Consider the following 20,709-nt stretch of genomic DNA (forward strand, 5'->3'; position numbering starts at 1 on the left):
CAAACTAACCTGCTTTTAATCAAACAATTTTACAATTACTCAGCAAACATGCAATTGACAATAATAACTCCACATCCTCCTACAACTTGCTCTTATGACTTACACATGCAATATGCGTCAGGATTTAGGACATACTGCACCCACTCACAAGTTCTGCCTTTTTTTCTATTTCTTGCTAAGAAAACAGTTGATAACTTGATGTTTATTTTAAAGCAGCTTTGTCCCTCTGAGGATATTCAATTTAATTTACATGGAGTACCAGAGCACAAGAAAAAAAAGAAAAAGAGAGAGGATAACTTGGAAAAGAGCAATATGCATGAATAATCTACAATCAGGGTACTAATGAAAGGCTTATTGGTCATTGTTGGAGAGAGACTTCTCAGAGTTCAGTCGAGAGGCTTAGCTTGTCTGGTGCCGATTCAAAAGGCCGCAAGGCTTACGATTTTATCCATAAATGAGGACTTACCTCGCTCCTTATCCGGCCCGGCAAGAAGTGACACACGCCAAACAATTGTTAATATTACAATACATTAATCTTGTTCCCGCGGACGCTCAACGCCACATGACAATCACACTGGAGCCTCTAATCTCGCGCTTATTGTGGAAATTGTTTTCCCTTTTCTTCGAGCCCCAGGGAATTGTAAGAGTGAGAGCCCAGATGTCATCGAAGACACTGAAGCCGGCAGAGAAAGGAAGGAAGGGAGAGGCTCAAGATTAACATGCAATTTGATTTCACTCAATATTGTTGTGCAGATGAAACTTTTAAATGCGGAGAGCGAGGGGAAAGAGACGCAAATCCCTGACAGACATTTGTGTCCTCATTTTTTCCCCCATCAGTGAACAGCTGCATAAGAATGGCCAATGTGGACTCCATATGTAAGGGCCTATTCTTTTGACTGAATAGCAGATACAGGTAAACAAACACAAGGTTCATAATTTGGGTACAGTTATATTGTTGCATGTATTTACATAGATTCAACTCTTATAGTATACATATTTACGGCAATATTCAGTCGGTTCCCTCAATTGTGTTTCGAGTGAGGTGGTGCAAGAGCAGACGTCAGCTTGCATGAAAATATGCATGTTGAGATCTTAGAAATGTATTTAATATAAAGAGAGAAGGATAAAGTCTGCAGCCACTTGTTCGGACAGAATTTTAGCTTCTGCGATGTCTTGGACTTGAGAAGTGCTATTTTCAGGAAGACCAAAAAAGAAAATGCACAAGACGCTCCACAAGATGTGCCATTCACTGTGCCCCCCACCCCCCTCTCTTTGTCTCTTCCAAACATCTTTTGTTTCTACTGAGGGAAAGGAGAAACCAAACAGATCTGTCCCCTTTGCTCTGAGCCACGGCTGGTTACGTAGAAAGCGAGAGAGAGGAGAGTAATAGAAGAGGACCGCATCAGATGGCTTTAGCCCCTTTCTGAATGTCAACCCACCACACCCCGCCATCCTCGCTTCTGCTGCCCAGAAATAGCCAGTCGACCAGAGCTGCCCAGACGACAGACACAAAACAAGCCGCAGCCCTCACATCGAGTGAACGTCCAGCCTCAGCGGCAGCGGTGATCCGGGGAGGAGGGGTCGGGGGGGGGGGGGGGGGGGGGGGAGAGTGGAGACGGAGGCCCCTAGTCTCCGTCCGTCGGGTTCCCGACCGCAGTGCATCAGCGGCGGGGAAAGGCGATGGGAGAGGACACCCGCACAGCCGGAGCTTGGCATGTATCCCGCCGCACGCAAACACACACGCACACACACACACACACACACACACACACACACACACACACAGAGAGACACACAGAGACACCCCTGACACACTCCCTCTGTGTGGACACGGCAGACAGGGCCCATCAGCAGCAGATGTCTCATGGCGCAGGCTATAAATAAAAAGGGGGGAGGGAAGGAGGGAGGGATGGATAGAAAAAGAGAGGGAGAGGGGAGGGAATGAGGGAGAGACAAAGAGATGGGAGGGAGAGGAGAGGAAGGAGTACCAGATAGAGAAGAGAAGAAGATGAAAACTGATAGAGAGGGGGAGAACCAAAAACTGAGAAAGATGGCATGAGACAGAAAAAAAGAGAAATGGAGAGAGAGAGTTCAGCGGAGAGCTGACACAGCCTGCTGTTTCCCAGCTTGCATCAGCAGCGCGCCGCCACACCAGCCCTGTCAGCTCCGTATTGAACGCCTCTTGGCGCAGGCCCTCTCTGTGGACCAAATGGATGCCATCTCCACAGAGACTCTGGCCAGTGCAGGGAGGTGGCACGCTTTGACACCAGGCTACACAAGCTGTGCTCTAGGCTGTCAGCCGGGGCTGAGATCTGCCCAGGGCAGAGAGGATGCCGCCGGGAAGCCCCGCTGTTGGCATTTCTCACAAGCAGCATAGGCCTACTGGGAGTCAGTCACAGGCAAACTGTTGCAGGTAACACCACAGGAAGGATCCCTTTCAATCAGGCACTATGACTGGGCAGCTAATGAGAATAGCTTTTTCAAAAACCAGGAACACCGTTTGGTTCTCCTGGCAATACTAGGAGCCATTAAAAAAAAGTATTTCTTCACATGTGCTCAAGAAATTATAGCTATGGCTATGTCAATGATGCTTACAAGTAGTCAATTGATCCTTAGTGTAGAACAATATAGAAGAGGCAGGGTGTATCACAGCAGCATGTAGCCAAGGACTATGGCACAGAGAGGATCCTAAAACAGCCTTTCTTCCCTGCAGCATGGAAGGCTACCACGAGGGAGAGCATGTGACCCACCACTCAGGCAAAACTAATTGACTGACCACTAATAGTGCCAAGTAGTTGCATATTGCACCTTGAGCAACTACATGGTGTCCTATTTTCCCACATTAACCGAAGGAAATGAGGACAAAGTGTGGAGGGTTTAAAAATAGGCAAGTGCAGTAGCTTGTCACAACGCATCAGGCCAAAGGTGGCCGGGGCGCGGGAGAGAAGCGAAAGGCCGCTTCGAAAACACACTGTCAGAGTCACCGTTGCCCTGTCCCTCCGACGGCTCGCAGACTCCAGCGGAGTCGCTCGCTGGCCCTGACGTCTGGTCCTCTTCACCCAGGCGCAAGCATCACCAGATGGACAGGCAGCCGCAGCATGTCCAGCTGGGGCTCCCTCAGTGTGCACAAAGGGCCTCGCTCTGGCCAGACTGCGATTTGGAGCCCACATGTCACCGTGTGGTGTATGTGTAGAGGCATGTTGAGTCAGTTAATGCATTTAGTGTGTGTGTGTGTGTGTGTGTGTGTGTGTGTGTGTGTGTGTGTGTGTGTGAGTATGCATGCTTTTTTGCTTTTCTTGCTTTTCATGCTCCAAAAAAATAGACAAGGCAGATAAAAGAAAAACAAAATAAAGAGAAAGAAAGAGCGAGAAAGACAGTGAGGGGGAGAGAGAGGCTGAAAAGGACATCACAATTATAGTAGGCCTAGGAGAGTAAAGAGAGAGAGTGAATTCACAAAGTCTGTTGACATTTTTGCGTTTGGACACACATGTCATGTGGAGATTGAGGAGAGAGAGAGAGAGAGAGAGAGAGAGAGAGAGAGAGAGAGAGAGAGAGAGAGAGAGAGAAATGTTTAAAAAAAAAGTGTGGCAGTGCCTGTTGACAGCTTGTTGAAGAGCACAGCGCTGAAAGGTGAATTAGGCGCGCTAATGAAGAACTCACTCCAGCTCGAGAGCCACGCAATTATCTGGGGGTGTAAAAGCCGAGGACGATGTGTGATTGTGCCCTGCGGGGAGTATCGCAAGAGTCTCCACCTGAGAGGTTGCTGGAATGCTTCAGTGGATAAAAGCGTGTTGACAGCAGTCTGCCATAAACGTTTATCTGTGTAAAAATTATGACAATTTGTGATATCATCTCACAGCAACATGCTGTCGCCCACTCAAATGAAAACAAACTCAAATTGCTGTAGACACTGGTGGGAAGAACTCTCAGAAACATCCTTAGGGGAATCAGAGTCATATGTGCCATGTGGACCTTCACTGGGGTCTCAGATTGTCACTTTATAAGCCTTATTCACTGGACAAATAATTAATGGACTTCCCGTATTTGGCTAGTTTGTATCATGGTTGTATCATAATAGATAGTCATAATTCTGTTAATGCACAGGCTAACCTACTGTAGCCTACATAGCCTATTCTTGAATGACAAATAAAGTAATTTGTTGTCCAAAATGATGGATGATATGCCTGATGGATAAATTTAACTAACCTGCTGGATTAGGTTGAATCACTTGAATGACATCATAGACTAAAATGTTGCAACAGGTTAGAGGTTAATTGATCCAATTTTCTGGTTTCACTTGTTGATATCCTTTGTACATATTCTGCTCAGGCAACGTAATAAGCCTACTCATGGTCCTCATTCATTTCCAGGCTGCCCTGTTGGCCTGGCTAACGCAAAACAAGCTATCTGTTTTCTTCACTTTACTTACCTAACCCTTAATCTTAGCTAGCCTGTCTTTAAGGGATTATGAAGAGCAACTCTGGGACAAGAAAATGAATTGCGATTCTGAGAGGGCATTCTGAGTTCAATCAATATGAGCTGCTCGACGGCACGCTTTGCACTCACCGTGAGTTTAAAGGTATCGAGAAGAAGATAGGCTATGAATGAACTTGCAAGATAGCTAACGGTACCGTTGTTGGTTCGCTAGCATAGCAAGCTATTTGTTAGCTGGCTAATTTAGGAAGTTAATAACGTGGAATAGCCAGCCAACTGACCAACGCCATACTAAAAAAAAGTGGCACATGCCTCTATTTGATAACATTGTATTAAAATCCAATATGTGTTATGTCAACCAGTGATCAGTGTGGACTGTTGCAATTGGCATAACGTTAGAAATTCACTGGCTGATCAGCTAACAAACTGGATCCTAGTTAGCTAAAGTTGTTCTAACTTCACGGCAATTGCAATGTTAGCAGCATAGTTAATGTAAGGTAATTTTAGTGTAAGACAGTTTAACTTGAGCAAGATAGCTGTCATAACAGATGTTGATGATGACAAGCAAGTGTTTTTTAACAACTTGTCACTGTTATGCTTAATGCAAATTGCTGTGAACATGGGTGCGACCTAAAAGAGAAGAATACCTGCGGTCTAACGACTCGTCTTATTAAGACGATTTCGATTTACTGTCATATAGTTGGACTCACTTACCCTAACACGTATACAATCGCACAGTGAGTGAATAGTGAATGAGTCTAAGACAGATATTGCTTTGTCCAGACAACTGTTGATTATTGTCTCTGTCTTTCAGTCCAGATTTTCTTTGTGTCTGTGAGATGCCCTAACCATGCCGCAGAAGCTGCTCAAGAGTGCGCAGTACATCGAGCTTGGTAGCTACCAGTACTGGCCGGTCATTGTACCAAGGGGCATTCGGCTTTACACCTACGAGCAGATACCCGGTTTCCTGAGGGAGAACCCGTATATCACCGATGGCTACAGAGCCTACCTGACCTCAAGGCTTTGCATTAAAAGGTGGGCGAGGATCTTATAGCCAGTTGAACGAACTGGTTGACACTAACAGCAGCTGACCTCTAATACAAGTCCTGTATATGAAGCACTAAGCCCCGATATTGCACCTTTCCAATGATAGAGCTCTTTAGATGTATTTACAGTCCCTGCATGATTTACTGGAATGAGCATTTTTCAGCTTAGGAAATGATAAGCTTTGTTTTGAAATGAATAGTAGGCAGTACTCAATCCCAGTTCATTTAAACTCCTCAGCAACTGGTCATCTATCCATCTTACAGTGAGAGTAGAACTAGTGAGAGTGAAGAGCTGTAGTCACCCTGTGTAACATCAGGAATGTGGTCCTCTTCTTCCTCCTCCTCCTCAGCCTCCTCATCCTGTCCAATGAGACGGTGAACATCTGGAGTCACCTGCTGGGCTTCCTGATGTTCCTGACTCTGGCCCTGCACGACATGACCACTATACTGCCCGCCACTGGCGCCTCCAGAGAAGACTACGTCATCCACGCCATCGGACTTTTCTGTTTCCAGGTGTGTGTGTGTGTGTGTGTGTGTGTGTGTGTGTGTGTGTGTGTGTGTGTGTGTGTGTGTGTATGTGTGAACCCGTTAACATTTGTTTTTAAAGTGTGGTTATTAGATAAGTGGTCAGTTCTAAATGCTATTTACTGTGTGAAGTCCATGCTTTGAGTTTCAGTGAATCCTAACACTGTGTGTGTGTGTGTGTGTGGTCTCAGGTGTGCATGTTGTGCTCAGTGGGATATCATCTCTTCTGCTGCCATCGCTCAGAGAAGACCAGTCGTCGCTGGATGGCGCTGGACTATGCTGGAATCTCCATCGGCATCTTGGGATGCTATGTGCCTGGGGTCTTCTATGCCTTCTACTGCAACAATGTAAGTCGTTTTATTATCGTTTCTGCTCTCCTCTCTCTCTTAGTCTGTCCCTATAGATTGAGCAACCTTAATAAACTCAAAGAAAGTCCTGCTATGTATTTGAGTTTCAATAGGATATGTGTCCTACTGTATATGCATTAAGGTACACAGGGTGTATCATTGATAAAGATATCTGTAGTGTGTGTGTGTGTACAGTCAATGATCGTGTCTGTGTCACATTGACAGGCCAGAATTTATTGTGCGTGTATGTGTCTCTCAGTGGCCTTTTTTTGTATGTTTAACAGACCTGTGTGTGTGTGTGCATGCGCGCTTTGCATCTGTGGTGTACCATTGACAGGCCCAGATTTATTGGTTGGCCTGAGCAGCACTCTCCCACAGTGGGCTGACCCAGCAGATGGCTGCCTGTCTTTGCTTGGGGCATATGCTACCTGTGCAACACACACACACACACACACACACACACACACACACACACACACACACACACACACACACACACACACACACACACACACATACATACACACACTCATGCTCAATTTCTTCCACTCACACACGCACACATGACCACACCATCATACTAGCTCAGTATCCCTCAAGCACATACACACACATATGTTTACAAACGCATACACAAAATATGCTGAACTGTGCACAGGTGGTCTCTCCTTCACGCACACACACACACACACACACACACACACACACACACACACAAGAACACACACCATTTAGAGGGCAGCCCACTTCTGCGGGCGAAATGCATTTATACCAGGGGGAGATGTAGCATTCTGGTGTGCATGTGGCTTTGCCGTCTGTTGGCGTGGTAACCTCAAGTGGCCAAACTGCGTGAGCTCTGTCAACAAACCAAGCAGCAGCTCTCCCTATAAGAGTAGTCTTTCAGCGCCACTAATAGTTTTATTTTCCTGTTTATATACATAAACACTTGTGTTTATCAATGTTTACTTATTATTAGAGGCTTGTGTCAAAGCAACTTACTGATTAAGGAAAGTATATATGGTTTCAGTACAGTATCTGACATCCAGATATCTAAAACTCATAATGTTGGTGCCTGCTCCACCCAAACTGCAGAAACACACTCCTGGTCCTACTTTTTGAGGATGAAACCAGGAAGCAGTGTATAGCAATGTTGTGGTATTAGATGAAGGACCAAGCGCTATTCCCACTCTCTACCTCACGCTGCTGATGGTGAGTGTTCTGGCACATAAAGGCTGCCATGCATCACTCAGATGGGTGCTACTCATTGGTGGTGTATTGAGGTTTCCCTTCACTGGAAAGCGCTTTTCCCCCACTGAAAGCGCTATATAAATGCTATTAAAAGTTGTTGCTGTTGTTGTTAAGCACTAGTAAAGTTGGTGAACAGTGAATACTAGTGCAATTGAAGTGAACTCCCACTCTGAGATGGTTGGATGAGTTTGGGCCCCAGACGACCATTTTCTCTCTTTCTCTTTGTGAGAAGGAAGCTCCTGAGACTTAAGTGAAAATTCTGCCTCTCGGTCCAAACAGGAACCAAGAGAGTGGTTTGGCACTGCTGGTGGAAAAGACCCCAGCTGAGGACGAGAAAGTTTGACAAATGTGAGAGAAGATTTTTTTTTTTTTCCTTAAGAAAACTTTTAACAGATCTCCCACTTCTTTTTAAGTTACTCTTACTTTTCAAGAAGTCACAAAGTGGTGTTAGCCTACAGTCTGCAAACTGAAGCACTTCATGTGTTTTCTTGAGCATAAACTGTGAAAATCACAGAGGGGTGCTGCAATTTACTGATGAGGTGACAAAAAAATATTCCTTTTGTAACTGGAGACACCAGGTTAACTGATTTTTAGGCAGTAATGCCTTAACTGCTGCTTCTTGTCTCAGTTTCGCTGTGCTATGTGGGCTCTACATAAACTGAATAAACCCAGCCTGATCTGCCAGCGATTGGATTTTGCCCTGTTGCTCAGCCTGGAAACCTGCACATTTATCTCTTCCTTTCTCTCTCTTTCCCTCTCTCTCTCTCTCTCTCTCTCTCTCTCTCTCTCTCTCTCACATTCTCTTTCTCTCTTTCTGTATGTTGTCCTCATACTCTCACTCCATATGCCATGGTTCCCATTTGCATGTTTATTTCTCTGTGTTTGTTTCTCTGTCTCAACTCATTCGTCTCTATCAGTTTTTGTGTCTCTCCTCTCTCTTCCATTTCTATATCACTCCATCATTTCCTCTTCTCCCTCCCCCTCTCTTTTTCCATCCATCTCTCATTTCTTCCAGATCCCTTCCTTATTTGGTTTGTGTGTTTGCTGTCCCTTTTCTTCTCTTCCCTATGAATTCAATCTCCATCCATCCATCCATCCATCCATCTTCTCTCTGCTTTTTTGCAGTCTTTCTCACACTCCCCCCCCCCCCCTCCTCCATATTTCCTCCCCCTCTCTCTATCCCTCTCTCTCTCTCTGTCTGTCTGGGCGTCTGTGGCCTGCCACTCCACTCTGCTCCGCTCCCCACCGCCGTCACCCGAGGGATGGGGCCAGCCTCGCCTCGCCTCGCTGTGCTGTGCTGCGCTGCCCACGCCAAGCGTTTAGCTTCCGATGCTGGGTGACGACTCAATCTGCCAAGTCCCCGGAGAGGGAGAGGGAGAGGGAGAGGGAGAGGGAGAGGGAGAGGGAAAGTGAGAGGCAGAAGAAGAGGAGGGGAGGCAGTGAGAGCGAGAGAGAGACAGAGGGAAATGGGAGAGGCAGAAGGAGAGATGGAGTGAGATTGAGAGATCGCTGATGCCTTTTTTTTTAATTCAATTTATTTGTGGTTATTTTGTGTTATGGTTTTTGATCATATTGCTGTGAAGAGTTCGTAATTGTATAGATTAGTGGCATTATAGATATTGTTGTGCGTGCGTGTTTACAGATACTCGTGCTCTGTGTGTCTGTGTTCACAGATACTTGTACCTGGTAACTGTGTTACAGATACTCATACTCTGTGTGTGTGTGTGTGTGTGTGTCGCTCCCCCAGTACTGGCGGCAGGTGTACCTGGTGGCGGTGTTGGCCATGACGCTGGCCGTGTTCCTGGCCCAGATCCACCCGCTGTACCTGAGCAAGCAGTGGCAAAGGATCCGCTCGCTCATCTTCTGCTCCGTGGCCGGCTACGGCCTCATTCCCACAATGCACTGGGTGTGGCTCAGCGGGGGCATCCACTCAGACGTCGTCCAGGTAATAAATCCCTGGGCAGGGGCGATCTCTCTCTGTTGATACGGGAAAAAATACTGTTTTGTTTTTTAATTTTAACACTGATGACCCCAAAAAGAAGAATGTGAATATTGAAAATGAGAACAATTGGTCTTTTTCAAACTACATGTTGAAAAGAGGACCCTTCTCCTGTTGGTGACTGTGTCTGTTCCCATGGTCTCCTCTGTGTGATGATGCTTAGGTTCTAATGACGTTCTCTCTCGGTCTCTCAGGCGTTTGTTCCACGTGTTCTGGTCATGTACGTGATCGCTGCAGCTGCCTTCATTTTCTACGTCTCCAAAGTTCCGGAACGTTACTTCCCAGGTGAGGTTCTGGCACATGCTAGCTGTGATCGAACTGGAGCGGACAATATCAGGCCCCCCAGACAGTCTGCTGTAGAATGATGTGCTGTGTATGTGTGTGTGTGTGTGTGTGTGTGTGTGTGTGTGTGTGTGTGTGTGTGTGTGTGTGTGTGTGTGTGAGGGTGATCATAGCTCTCCATTGTATTTGTGTTAGATGGAACTTCAAAATTAAGCCATAGACTGATGGTTTTCTGTGGGTGATCGAGTGATATGCACTTCCAGTGTGTACCCAGACTGTAGGTTTTATTTGGTATCTAATCAAAGTGTGTGTGTGTGTGTGTGTGTGTGTGTGTGTGTGTGTGTGTGTGTGTGTGTGTGTGTGTGTGTGTGTGTGTGTGTGTGTGTGTGTGTGTGTGTGTGTGTGTGTGTGTGTGTGTGTGTGTGTCTACCCCCAGGCCAGCTGAATTACCTGGGTGCCAGTCACCAGCTGTGGCACATGCTGGTGGTTCTGATGTTCTACTGGTGGCACCAGTCCGTGCTCTTCATCACTGAATACAGGCACAGCCACCCCTGCGCCGATCACCCGCTGCACGCCTAGGCCAGCCACTTCCTGTCTGTCTTGAGCTGATGAGGTCATCAACACGAGCCTCACCTCTGCTGACCGGAAGGGCTGATGGAACTTTGACAGGCCCTAATTTGAAATGAACTAGCCCTCACTTTGTGTCAGACTCTCTTGGGCCAGAATGTTAATAATTGTTAGAACGTGCTTCATACAATCACACAACACTAAATAGAAGTGCCTACCACGCCCAAACCTACCGATTTACTGAGGTTCAAAGACCTGTGTGAGCTAGAGTATTGATATTTAAAGGCATTTTTGGCAGATTTGTAGCTTCTACTTAAGGAAATTATTCATGTTTGTAACAATTGGACTGTTCAAGCTATTGTTGTCTTGTGCTTACCACTTCCTTCAGATTGTTGACGACCAACTGGAAGATTGTTTTGTTTTTGTTTTTGTTTTACAGAAGACCATGTTGTGCTGGGCTCAGTGATAAACAAATATCATACATATCAGGCTTACCTGTAATGTACATGTTGCCACAGGTCCACTCGTGTCTTCACAGTGGTCAGAACAAGGGCCACAAACAGCTCCCTACTCCTCAATGTATTTTTCTGATTTTTTTTTTTTTTTCCCAGAAAGTATTTCTTGTGAAACTGTCACTTCTCGGTAGTGCAGGCTATACATGCAGTGTTGTGATGCAGACCACACCTGCCCTGTAAAGTGCTGTAGGCTACACCTGTGCTGGTTCTTCATATTTAGTAATGTCTGCAGTAAAAGCAAATGCTGGATGTTGTTACAAATATTGTGCCTGGAGCAGTAGTCAGGATAGAGCGAGGACATGCATGGCGATCGCGATGGTTTAACCAAAGACTGAAGGTGACAGTTGAGCACAACCGATCACATTGACATGGCCATGAATAATTTGAGCAACTAACTGTTTATTAATTGTAGCACTGCTAAAAAAAGTTTTTTTTCTTTTGTTATCAAGTTTGGCATTCTGCGTCTCAGTGTATGAATTATGCCTGTTATGGTTTATTTTTTCGTCTAGATTTCTGAGGTTGAATCTCAGTTGTTTTATTAGTATTTTTCTGACAGAGAGATTGTCAGTCGATCGATCTCAACTGCGATTGATGCCCTTGTTGATTTATCTGTTGTCCTTAGCGTACATAAGCATAGGCATTTAATGTATACTACTGTCACTAACACAATTTAGTGTCTTGTAAGGCAGAATTCATATGATACTTTTTGGCTGCCTAGTTGCATAAGTAATGGTGGAAATGTATTCTGTAACACTTAACTGTATCTGAATTTATGTCCGCTATTTATTTAATCTATTTCAGTATTTCTGTAATAAGACTTTGAAAGGATTATTTTGTATTTAAAGTGTGCGTGTGTGTGGAGCATAGTTGTCCATCTACAATTGTGATGTTAAAATGTAGCCTTAGACCAACAGTCGTCTGTGAGTGAGATTCTCTCTTCAGAGCTAGGACTAGGCCTACCAGATGCTCTGTGTGGTTCAATGCTAAAAATATAGACTTCAGTATTATTTTATTAGGATGTGTTTTGGTTTCCATTTTTGTGTGAGTATATGAACTCACGTCATGCTATTTTGCTAATGAACATTTCTTGTCTGGTGGTGATGTTCTGCACATGGAAGCATTGGAGGATGGGGAGGGATTGTAAACTCCCCTTGGGCTGGCCCCTTGAGCAATCCTTCACTGCCCCGAACCCCGAAAAAAAAGCCGAGAATCAGAATCACAGTATTGGGGACGAGGTGGTGAACCAGGTCACAGAAATAAACCAGAAGCACCACTTTGATAATGTGTCACAGACACCTTCCTGTCCACACAGACATGAATGGGTTAGAGCAGGGATGCAGCCACAGGCCTTTCACATCCCTTAGTCAAGAACCCTTTCAATGAAGAACTATTGAATAGAACTCGATTAATAACCACGTGATCCCCAGCCAGACTTGTGATTAGACTGTCCTTCCTGTGTCTACTCTGGAGAGAAAGCCTTAAGTGTCTCACCGGTTGTGATGTTCACACTGCAAAAGCAAAAGGAGGAAATGGATTGGATTGTAGAGTAATTCATCTCGCTGTATGATCCGTGTCCTGCCCAGTCTGTGGGACGTGGGAGTCTTCGTGGCACACTAGACTCTAGAGGATCTTTACCCCTACACTGAGCTCATCTGATGTGTCTGTGGAATGGATAGTCTTTTTTTTTTTTCTACTCAGACCTGTACCACTCTGGCACTGACCAACTTGAATGATTTGAAATAAATGGGAAACCCTTAGTAAGAATCTGTGGTGGCTTCTGTCATTTCCGGATTTGAGAGTTCTTCAGATATGGTGATTTTCATTTGATTTTGCCTTCCTGTCAGGCATACATTGTAGGTTCCACAAGTTATTGGTTCCAAGAGCTCAACTGAACAGCAAATGAATGAGTTTAAAAGACTGAACAGAAAGCATGAAAGAGCTTATAGTATCCATTATGAACTGCAGACTTATATTTGATTGTCAGAATTACAGCCTTCATCAATAAACTTGATAAAACTCAGTCATACACAAAACTGAGTGAAACCAACATTTTATTGCATTGTTAGAAAGCAATACAGCATGATAAATGTCACACAGAAAAAAAAAAAGATTAGATCAGGCGAATTGTGTGAAAAACAAACATGGCACATATAAAAAAAAAAAAACTAAAATCCCTTGGTGGAGGGGAGATGTCCCAGGACTGTAAGAACTGGGGTGAGGTGAAGTTAAGCAAGTGCCAGTGACCAGCAGGGTGATTTAGTGACCAAAAATAGGTTCATTAACTCCGAATAAGTGGTAAACCTCCCAAAAAAGAGCCCTACAGCATTGTTTTCACTAGGGGGATGAAGCCAAAGGGCTCTTATTTTAGGAGGATTACTACTTTACGTGTAGTCAACAAACCCAGGTTTGTCGCTAGACCATGTACTTGGGAGTACCCCCCCCCAGCTCAGTCCCAAACAGCAGAAGGTGTATCGGATCTGGCCCGGATCTGACCCAGTTCAGCCCCAGGACGGGGAAAGGTCCGCCCCATCGGGCCGCTGTCTGGACCAACCGCTCAGTGACGCGCCTGACCAAACGGCGTGATGTCCTCAGAGCAGGTGTTGTGTTCCAGAGGGGCAGGAGCAGGAGCATTGTTCAGCCGGGCCGGTGATGGTCAACACCCCCCAGCCTCATCACAGCTCAACGCAACTGAGTGGCCTATAAAGCACAGATGGACACGAAAATCCCTTATTGTCTTACAAAAAACATCTACTGTGCTGACGCTGTAGCCATGATCGGACTGGAGTTGTATGTGTGTGTGTATGAGTGTGTATATGTGTGTGTGTGTGTGTGTGTGTGTGTGTGTGTGTGTGTGTGCATGTGCTTACAGGGTTCACAGGAACAGTACAGATACTTAGTTTTGTGTTCTTCTTTCATGATAAAGCTATCTATGTCTGGTTTTGAGTAATGTTACTGTACGAAGTGTCATCACTAGATCATCACAGGAGACAACACATGATCGAGATTGTGGCTAGTACGTGGCTCATTTGTCTATTTGAAAGCATCTCGGTAGTACAGTTTGTTCTATGTGATGAAGTCTCAACTGATAAAATGAAGCCAGTCATCCAAGGAAAAAAAAAAGAATGATCCCTTTAAGTATTTAGGGAAAGTAAAAAATAAAAACAACCACATCTAAAATGCTTCTATGTATTGAAAAGCACTTAGTAATGTAAAAAATATGCATAGAAAATTCTGGTGTGAGTAGATGAACAAACAAAAAAATGGAGAGAAAGGCGTACACTGAAATGATTCCGTCGCCCTCGCGGCCGACAACAGCCATTCTGTGTGTTGGTTTCCGAGGTACTATGCAGCAGGGCGGAGCCGTGCCCATATAAGGCTTTGTGGTGCGAAATTAAACCTAACTGGTAGACCATGCAGAAAGCCACCATCTAACACAAGGAGCTTTCACTGCAAATCTATAGCCCTAAGGTCCACATCCAAAGCTAGTTGTTATCAGAGCTACTAGCTACTAGTCAGAGCGCCACAGTCTCTCCTTACCAAACTAGCAGCTAACCGGGTGGGTGGACAAAACAGCAGAGATCGCCCATGAGGAGCTGTAGTCGTAATATGCCCATTATTACATGTAATAAGCCCCTTATTACAGCTGTGTGAATGGTCTGCGCGTACAGGCGTGCGCTGAAGTGGTATGTTCAAGGGAAAAGAAGAGGGCAGTCTCGCATTCTACTTACTTTATGATTAGAGAATGCTTTCCCCTTTATCAAAATCTCACATTTCACTTTAGCTGCATGGTGCTTTCCCGGACACGCGTAAAAATGCAGCATTGAAGGCTTCTCAGCGAACTAGTGGAGGCTAACAGGCTACAAATGCAGAGCCATTAAAAAAAATGTTCATGATCTTTAGAATCACCATCATCATTGTCGTCGTCGTCGTCATCATCATCACAAGGTTAGAGAGTGGATATTCAGGCCAGTTAGGCATTAGAAGTGATTAGTTCCCAAAACATCAATCGTCTCTCTTGCTCTCTGTCTAAGTGGAGAGAGTGCAGAAAGGAGCAACGCTTGTTGCCAGGTGCGCTCATCACGTCTGCGGCGGCCAGTTGTTCAGTTTTAGTGGAAAGCAACGGGGCTCTGCAGACGCGTGCATGATACTCTTAGTACAGGTGCGTGGGGGAATGTGTGTGTGTGTGTGTGTGTGTGTGTGTGTGTGTGTGTGTGTGTGTTCTTGTGTGCCGAGGGTTCTTCTTGAATCAAGCCTCAGAGAGAACCATCAGTGTAAGTGCGCGTTGCATGTGTTGCGTGGAAGACGAGGAGTAGAGAAGAGGAACTTCTGCAGGACTTTAAAAAGTCGCATCACTGCTTGGAGGGGAAGGGCGCGGCCCCAAACGGATCCAGGTCCACCACCTGCTGCTGCTGCTGCTGCTGCTGTTGGGGATGTCCGCTGCAGACGACCAGCTCTGTGAAGGGCACCGCCCCGAAGTCGTCCATGATGTTCCCTCCGACGTCGCCCAGAGCGCCGCCGTGCTGCGAGCCGGCCCGCGGCCTCCCGTTGCCCGCGGTCGGGTCGCCCGCCTGCCCCTGCGGGTGGAAGGGCTTGGCCCCGAACGGGTCCAGCGGCAGCGGAGGCGGCGCGTGGTCCTCCGAGGGCGGCCCCTTGTCCTTGGCCCCGTCGCCGGGCCCCGCCGTGGTGGTGGTGGTGGCTGTCATGCTGATGTTCTCCTTGGAGTCGGAGGCGCTCAGGTACTCGTTGCTGCTCTGCGAGTCGCGGCGGCCCACCCGCCTCAGCCTGCGCGTGCGCTCCGGCGTGCGGAAGCTGGGCTTGCCGCCCTTGCGGCCGCCCGTGGGCGTGCCGTGGTGCCGCTTGCCCCCGTTGGGCGAGCCGCCGCAACCGCCGCCGGTTCCCGACGCCGCCTCCTGCTTGCTGCGGCGCTGGCGCGACGAGAGCTTCTGCAGGCTGCGCTGCTGCTGCTTCTGCCGCTGCTGCTGCTGCTCCTCCTCGCCCTCGACGCCGTCCGGCTCGACGGCGCCGCCCTGCTGGTCGAGAGGATGCTGCTGCTGCTGCTGCTGCTGCAGCTCCTGCAGCACTAGAAGCTCCTCCGGCAGCTGCTGTGGCTGCGGCTGCTGCTGCTGCTGCTGCAGTTGCTCGCCGGTGCCACCGGGGGGCTGGAAGGGGGAGAAGCCGAAGGGGTCGATGGCCAGCACGGAGGGCTGCACCGGGTGGCTGTTGCTGGGGGAGACAGGCGGGGTCTGCGGAGGGGGCCGGGAGAGGTTCCGGTTGAACGGCGCCCGGCTGAAGACGTCGGGCTCCTGGCCGGCGGGGGGGAACGGGGCGCAGCTGAACACGTCCACCGCACTCTCCGGCGGCGAGCTGACGAACGGGACGAACCCGAACACGTCCACTCCTACCAGCTCTCCCTCCGCAACAGCGCCGCCGCCTCCACCTCCTGCTGCTGCTGCTGCTGCTACCGGTGCTGATGCAGCTGCTTGGCCCGTCGCCTTGGTGACAGCTTGGTCTCTTGGCAACCTGCCCTCTCCTTCTCTTCCTGCGGCGCCAGGTTTGACCTTCCTCTGCTCTCCGTCAGAGTCATCCTCTTCCTCCCCTTCCTCTTCGTCGTCCGAGTCCATGAGCAGCGGCCGCTGGCCCAGCACCTCGGGCTCGGCCTCGTCCGGCTCGGCTTCGTCCGGCTCGCTGTTCAGCCCTTCGTCCTCCTCCACCTCCTCCTCGTCCTCGCTGCTCTTCGGCGACGGCGGGTCCGACTCGAAGTCGCTGTCGGACTCGTCGGGCCGGCGGTGGTGGGGCGCTTGGCCCGACGCGGCCTGGCGTCTGCCCGCCCGGGGCTCCTTGGCCGAGGAAGAGGAGGAGGAGGCGGGTGAAGAGGAAGCGGGCGGGGGCTGAGGAGCAGCGGCAGCGACGGGATCTTCAAACAGGGCGCAGACCGGAGGCACAGCTGCTACTGGTGTGCTGAGCTCCGCGCTAATCTGGTCAGGGCTGCACACACCAGTGGGACCTGCAGAAAACACACACACATCCACACACACACACACACACACACACACACACACACACACACACAGTTAAGCCAAACACTAGGCAATCAAATGGAAATGGAAATGGTCACACTCTGGTAAAGTGATGGGAGCAGAAACTGTTACTATAAAGGCGATTTCACTGTTCAATTCGACGTCCACAACAATCTAGTGACGTTTTCCCCAGTAACTTTCAAAACATGCTGGGCCACTACGCTGTTCTTTTTCTTGTTACACACAAAAAAAATACACGAAAATGCACATGTACAGATAGGCTAATCCGTAAAACAAATGTGGTCTAAAAAAAAACAACAACTCTATTTGAATTTCTGATTAAATTAGAAACAAAAAGATTTCCCCTTAAAGCTACAGTATGCTCCAGAAAGGCTGCTGTGCAGATGGACAATGTCTTAACACAGCAAGGCTTTAGGGATAACAATGTGACGGGCGGTTGAGGGGGGGGGGGGGGGGGGGGGCATCTTAAGAGCAGGAACATGATTGCTGCTTTTGTTTCCTACACTGTAACAGTGCTTTTTAGCTCGTGTAAGTTCTGTAATATGACAATGACGATGTATTAAAAAAAAGTAAAGCTGGATTACAGGCTGATGCTCTCTTTGTGGAGTAGCTCCGGGTGCGACCTTCGATGACATCATTCTGTTTTTTTAACCCCCCCCCCCCCCCCCCCACCACCACCACACACACACACACACAAACCCTCCCTTTCCCTTTCCCTGGGGCAAGAGACAAATCCTAACAGTTTGTGCAGTATTAAAACAGAAGGCGTAAAAGAAGGAGAATTAGAGAACTCATATGGTAGGAAAGCTGCTCTCCTCTCCTCTCCTGACCTCCTCCGCCCACGCCCTCTCAACCCACACACACACACACACACACACACACACACACACACACACACACACACACACACACACACTCCTCGGCTCGCTGGGATGGTTCTTGGCCCAAGACCAGATGCCACAACCCGACTAAGACGTGGCTCTCCAAGACCAGCTGCCCCTCGCACAGTCCATCCACCCGGCCCGCACGCCAGACGGATCCGAGGCAGATCTGGTCTTGCCCTGGATATGGACGAGCCGTGCTTTTCCCGAAAAGTGTCGCTGGACAACAACCATGCCCACGAAGTCAACTATTATATGTTTGAAGAGAGACTACCATTTTACAAGAGAATTTTTGACAAAGTTGCATCTAACAGTCACAATGACACTTTTTGAGGGGGTCGAATGGTATCTCAATTCAAATAATTTGAGGTCTTCTGTGAAGTTAGCTCACATTGTGCTTGGCACAAGATTAGAATTTTCTTTTTTTAAACAAACAAAAAAAGTTTTTTTTTTTTTTCTTTTTCGGTCCTGCCAGTTGCCACAGACTGTTTACGTTTGCAGCTTTTTACATTTCAAATACGCTTTCAGTCACTGACAGATGGAGGCACCAAACTCAATTTTGGGCATTCATGTCACAACACACAGGTTACAACATGCAATAAGTGACACAATAAATAAATAAATTAATATAGCACATGCCACATCCCTTTAAATACATTTCACACTTGACGATTCCAGAAACTAATATACTTTTTTGGGGCAACATGCCACAGCGATGAAATTGGAAGACAGGACCAAAAAATGTGTAGTGTTAGCTAGAATGCTCTGAAGCAAATCTGTGGATGAACTAAGCTAGGCTATTTATGATCTTCCTATAGCTGTGCTCTCTCTCTCTCTCTCTCTCTCTCTCTCTCTAGGAGTCCGGTGCAACCCCATGCTGTGCAGACACACTCGGAAATCTGCTCGCTTCCCTGTGCTCCAAACTGGCAGCTTGAGCAAGGGGGACAAGCCAAGACTGGAACCACGCACGAAGACGTGCAGAGAGGAAAAGAAATACGCAGAAAATCAGCAGGAGGGAGACGAAGAGGGGGGAAAAAAGAGGAGGAGAAAGAGAGCGAGCAATATCTTGGGTGTTGGTAGCACCTTGTTCCAACCATACAATCTGCCAATTAATCCACAGGAACACAGAAGAGAACATGTGTCATCTCTCTCTCTCTCTCTCTCTCTGTGTGTGCATGTACATGTACAGAGGTATCACAGAAGGGTCAGGAGAGTATACAGTAAAGAGGGTCTGAGGGGAGAAAGAGCAGGGAAACCTACCATCCTGTACAGAGAGACAAGGCCCGATGAAGGAGCTACTGTTATTGCTGCGACTACTACTGCTAATACTATACAAGAATTGTGCCAGATCTGTTCAGTTCTGATCTGCATTAAGAGGAGAAGGAGGAAGCGCAGGAGAGCTGTATGGCAGGAGGAGGAGGAGAAGGAGAAGGAGGAGGAGGAAGAGAGCAGTATGACAGGAGGAGGAGGAGAGCAGTATGGCAGGAGGAGGAGGAGAGTGTTATGGCAGGAGAAGGAGGAGTAAGAGAGCAGTATGACAGGAGGAGGAAGAGCAGTGTGTTATGGTGGTAGGAGGAAGAGAGCAGTATGACAGGAGGAGGAGGAGCAGAGTGTTATGGTGGTAGGAGGAGGAGAGTAGTATGGCAGGAGGAGGAGGAGGAGGAGAACGGTATGGTAGGAGGAAGAGGGCAGTATGGCAGGAGAAGGAAGAGGAGAGCATTATGGTAGGAGGAGGAGGAGGAGAGCGTTAATGGTAGGAGGAGGGCACTACGGCAGGAGGAGGAGGAGGAGGAGGAGGAAGAGAGCAGTATGACAGGAGGAGGAGGAGGAGCAGAGTGTTATGGTGGTAGGAGGAGGAGAGTAGTATGGCAGGAGGAGGAGGAGGAGGAGGGCCATAGATATGTATATAGGTCTATGGGGAAAGCCGTATGGCAGGAGGAGGAGGAGAAGGAGGAGAGTGGAATGGCAGGAGGAGGAGAAGAACTGTATAGTAGGAGAAGGAGAAGAGTGGTATGGCAGGAGATGGAGGAGAGCAGTATGGCAGGAGATGGAGGAGGAGAGTGGTATGGCAGGAGGATGGAGGGGGGGGGGGGGATGCCCAGCATCTGTTTGGGCTCTGCTGTCACGGATTAAACGTCTACACAACATGTCCAATCAAGACGTGACATCTCCACAAGGCAGGGCCAAATAGCACATCTCTAATCGTGTAAAGAGATGGAGAACACCTGGTGGCATGTACAGTACACACGCACACATACACTCATTATCTGACCGATGTTCTTTTGGGTGGTAGAGGGGCTGCTTTAGTCAGATTAAGGATGTATGTGTGTGTGCATGTGTGGGGTGGGGGGGTGACACAATCAGCAGGCCGCAGTGTGTGTGTGTGTGTGTGCGTGTGAGAGAGAGGGGGAGAAAACATAGTGGTTGTCAGAGAGAGTGAGGGAAGCCACATGAACATTCAGAGGCTGACATAGCAGCCCTGGAAGGCCCAGTCGCTGGAGAAGGTGCACACCAAAGATACCAACACGCCTGTTCTCCAATCAGTCTCCACATGGAGTCCCTTCACTACCTGAGGCTTTGTGCCTGAAAATTAACTACTCTGACATATTTGCATAATCAAAGTAGGCAACAGTGTGATTTAAAGACTTAATTCATCATTTTGAAATGACTCAATGCTACTTTGACCTGCACAAGAACCACAGATGGGAACTGGCGGATGCTCCATTCTGGTGCCTTGATTATCCTGTGTGACTAAATCAGTTCAATGTCTGGATATTCAAAGATATAAATTGAGTTTTTTAATAAATAATATACAAAGAAACTCTTG

The 20,709-nt window shown here is 47.7% G+C and overlaps 2 protein-coding genes across 4 annotated transcripts in view; one reads left to right on the forward strand and one right to left on the reverse strand.

Moving 5' to 3' along the window:
* Nucleotides 1–4,382: 4,382 nt before the first annotated feature.
* Nucleotides 4,383–12,245, forward strand: paqr3a (progestin and adipoQ receptor family member IIIa). Of its 2 annotated transcripts, none has more exons than XM_062543019.1 (7): nt 4,383–4,579; nt 5,249–5,469; nt 5,831–5,993; nt 6,197–6,352; nt 9,348–9,545; nt 9,794–9,884; nt 10,318–12,245. In XM_062543019.1, the coding sequence occupies exons 2-7, from the start codon at nt 5,285–5,287 to the stop codon at nt 10,458–10,460; spliced, it is 936 nt and encodes a 311-aa protein (XP_062399003.1). In that variant the 5' UTR covers nt 4,383–4,579; nt 5,249–5,284; the 3' UTR covers nt 10,461–12,245. The 2 variants fall into 2 exon arrangements, with proteins under 2 accessions (XP_062399003.1, XP_062399005.1); XM_062543021.1 differs by having other exon boundaries at nt 4,383–4,567.
* A 752-nt stretch (nt 12,246–12,997) lies between these two features.
* The window catches only part of bmp2k (BMP2 inducible kinase), a 60,691-nt gene continuing 52,979 nt past the window's right edge, over nt 12,998–20,709 (reverse strand). For both annotated transcript variants that reach the window (XM_062543023.1, XM_062543022.1), the window contains exon 16: nt 12,998–16,967. In XM_062543023.1, coding sequence (XP_062399007.1) covers nt 15,313–16,967 — 1,655 coding nt within the window. In that variant the 3' untranslated portion in view covers nt 12,998–15,312. The remainder of the gene's footprint in view (nt 16,968–20,709) is intronic.

This window comes from Sardina pilchardus, chromosome 8, assembly GCF_963854185.1.
Source record: "Sardina pilchardus chromosome 8, fSarPil1.1, whole genome shotgun sequence".
In the NCBI taxonomy this organism is placed as follows: Eukaryota; Metazoa; Chordata; class Actinopteri; order Clupeiformes; family Clupeidae; genus Sardina; species Sardina pilchardus.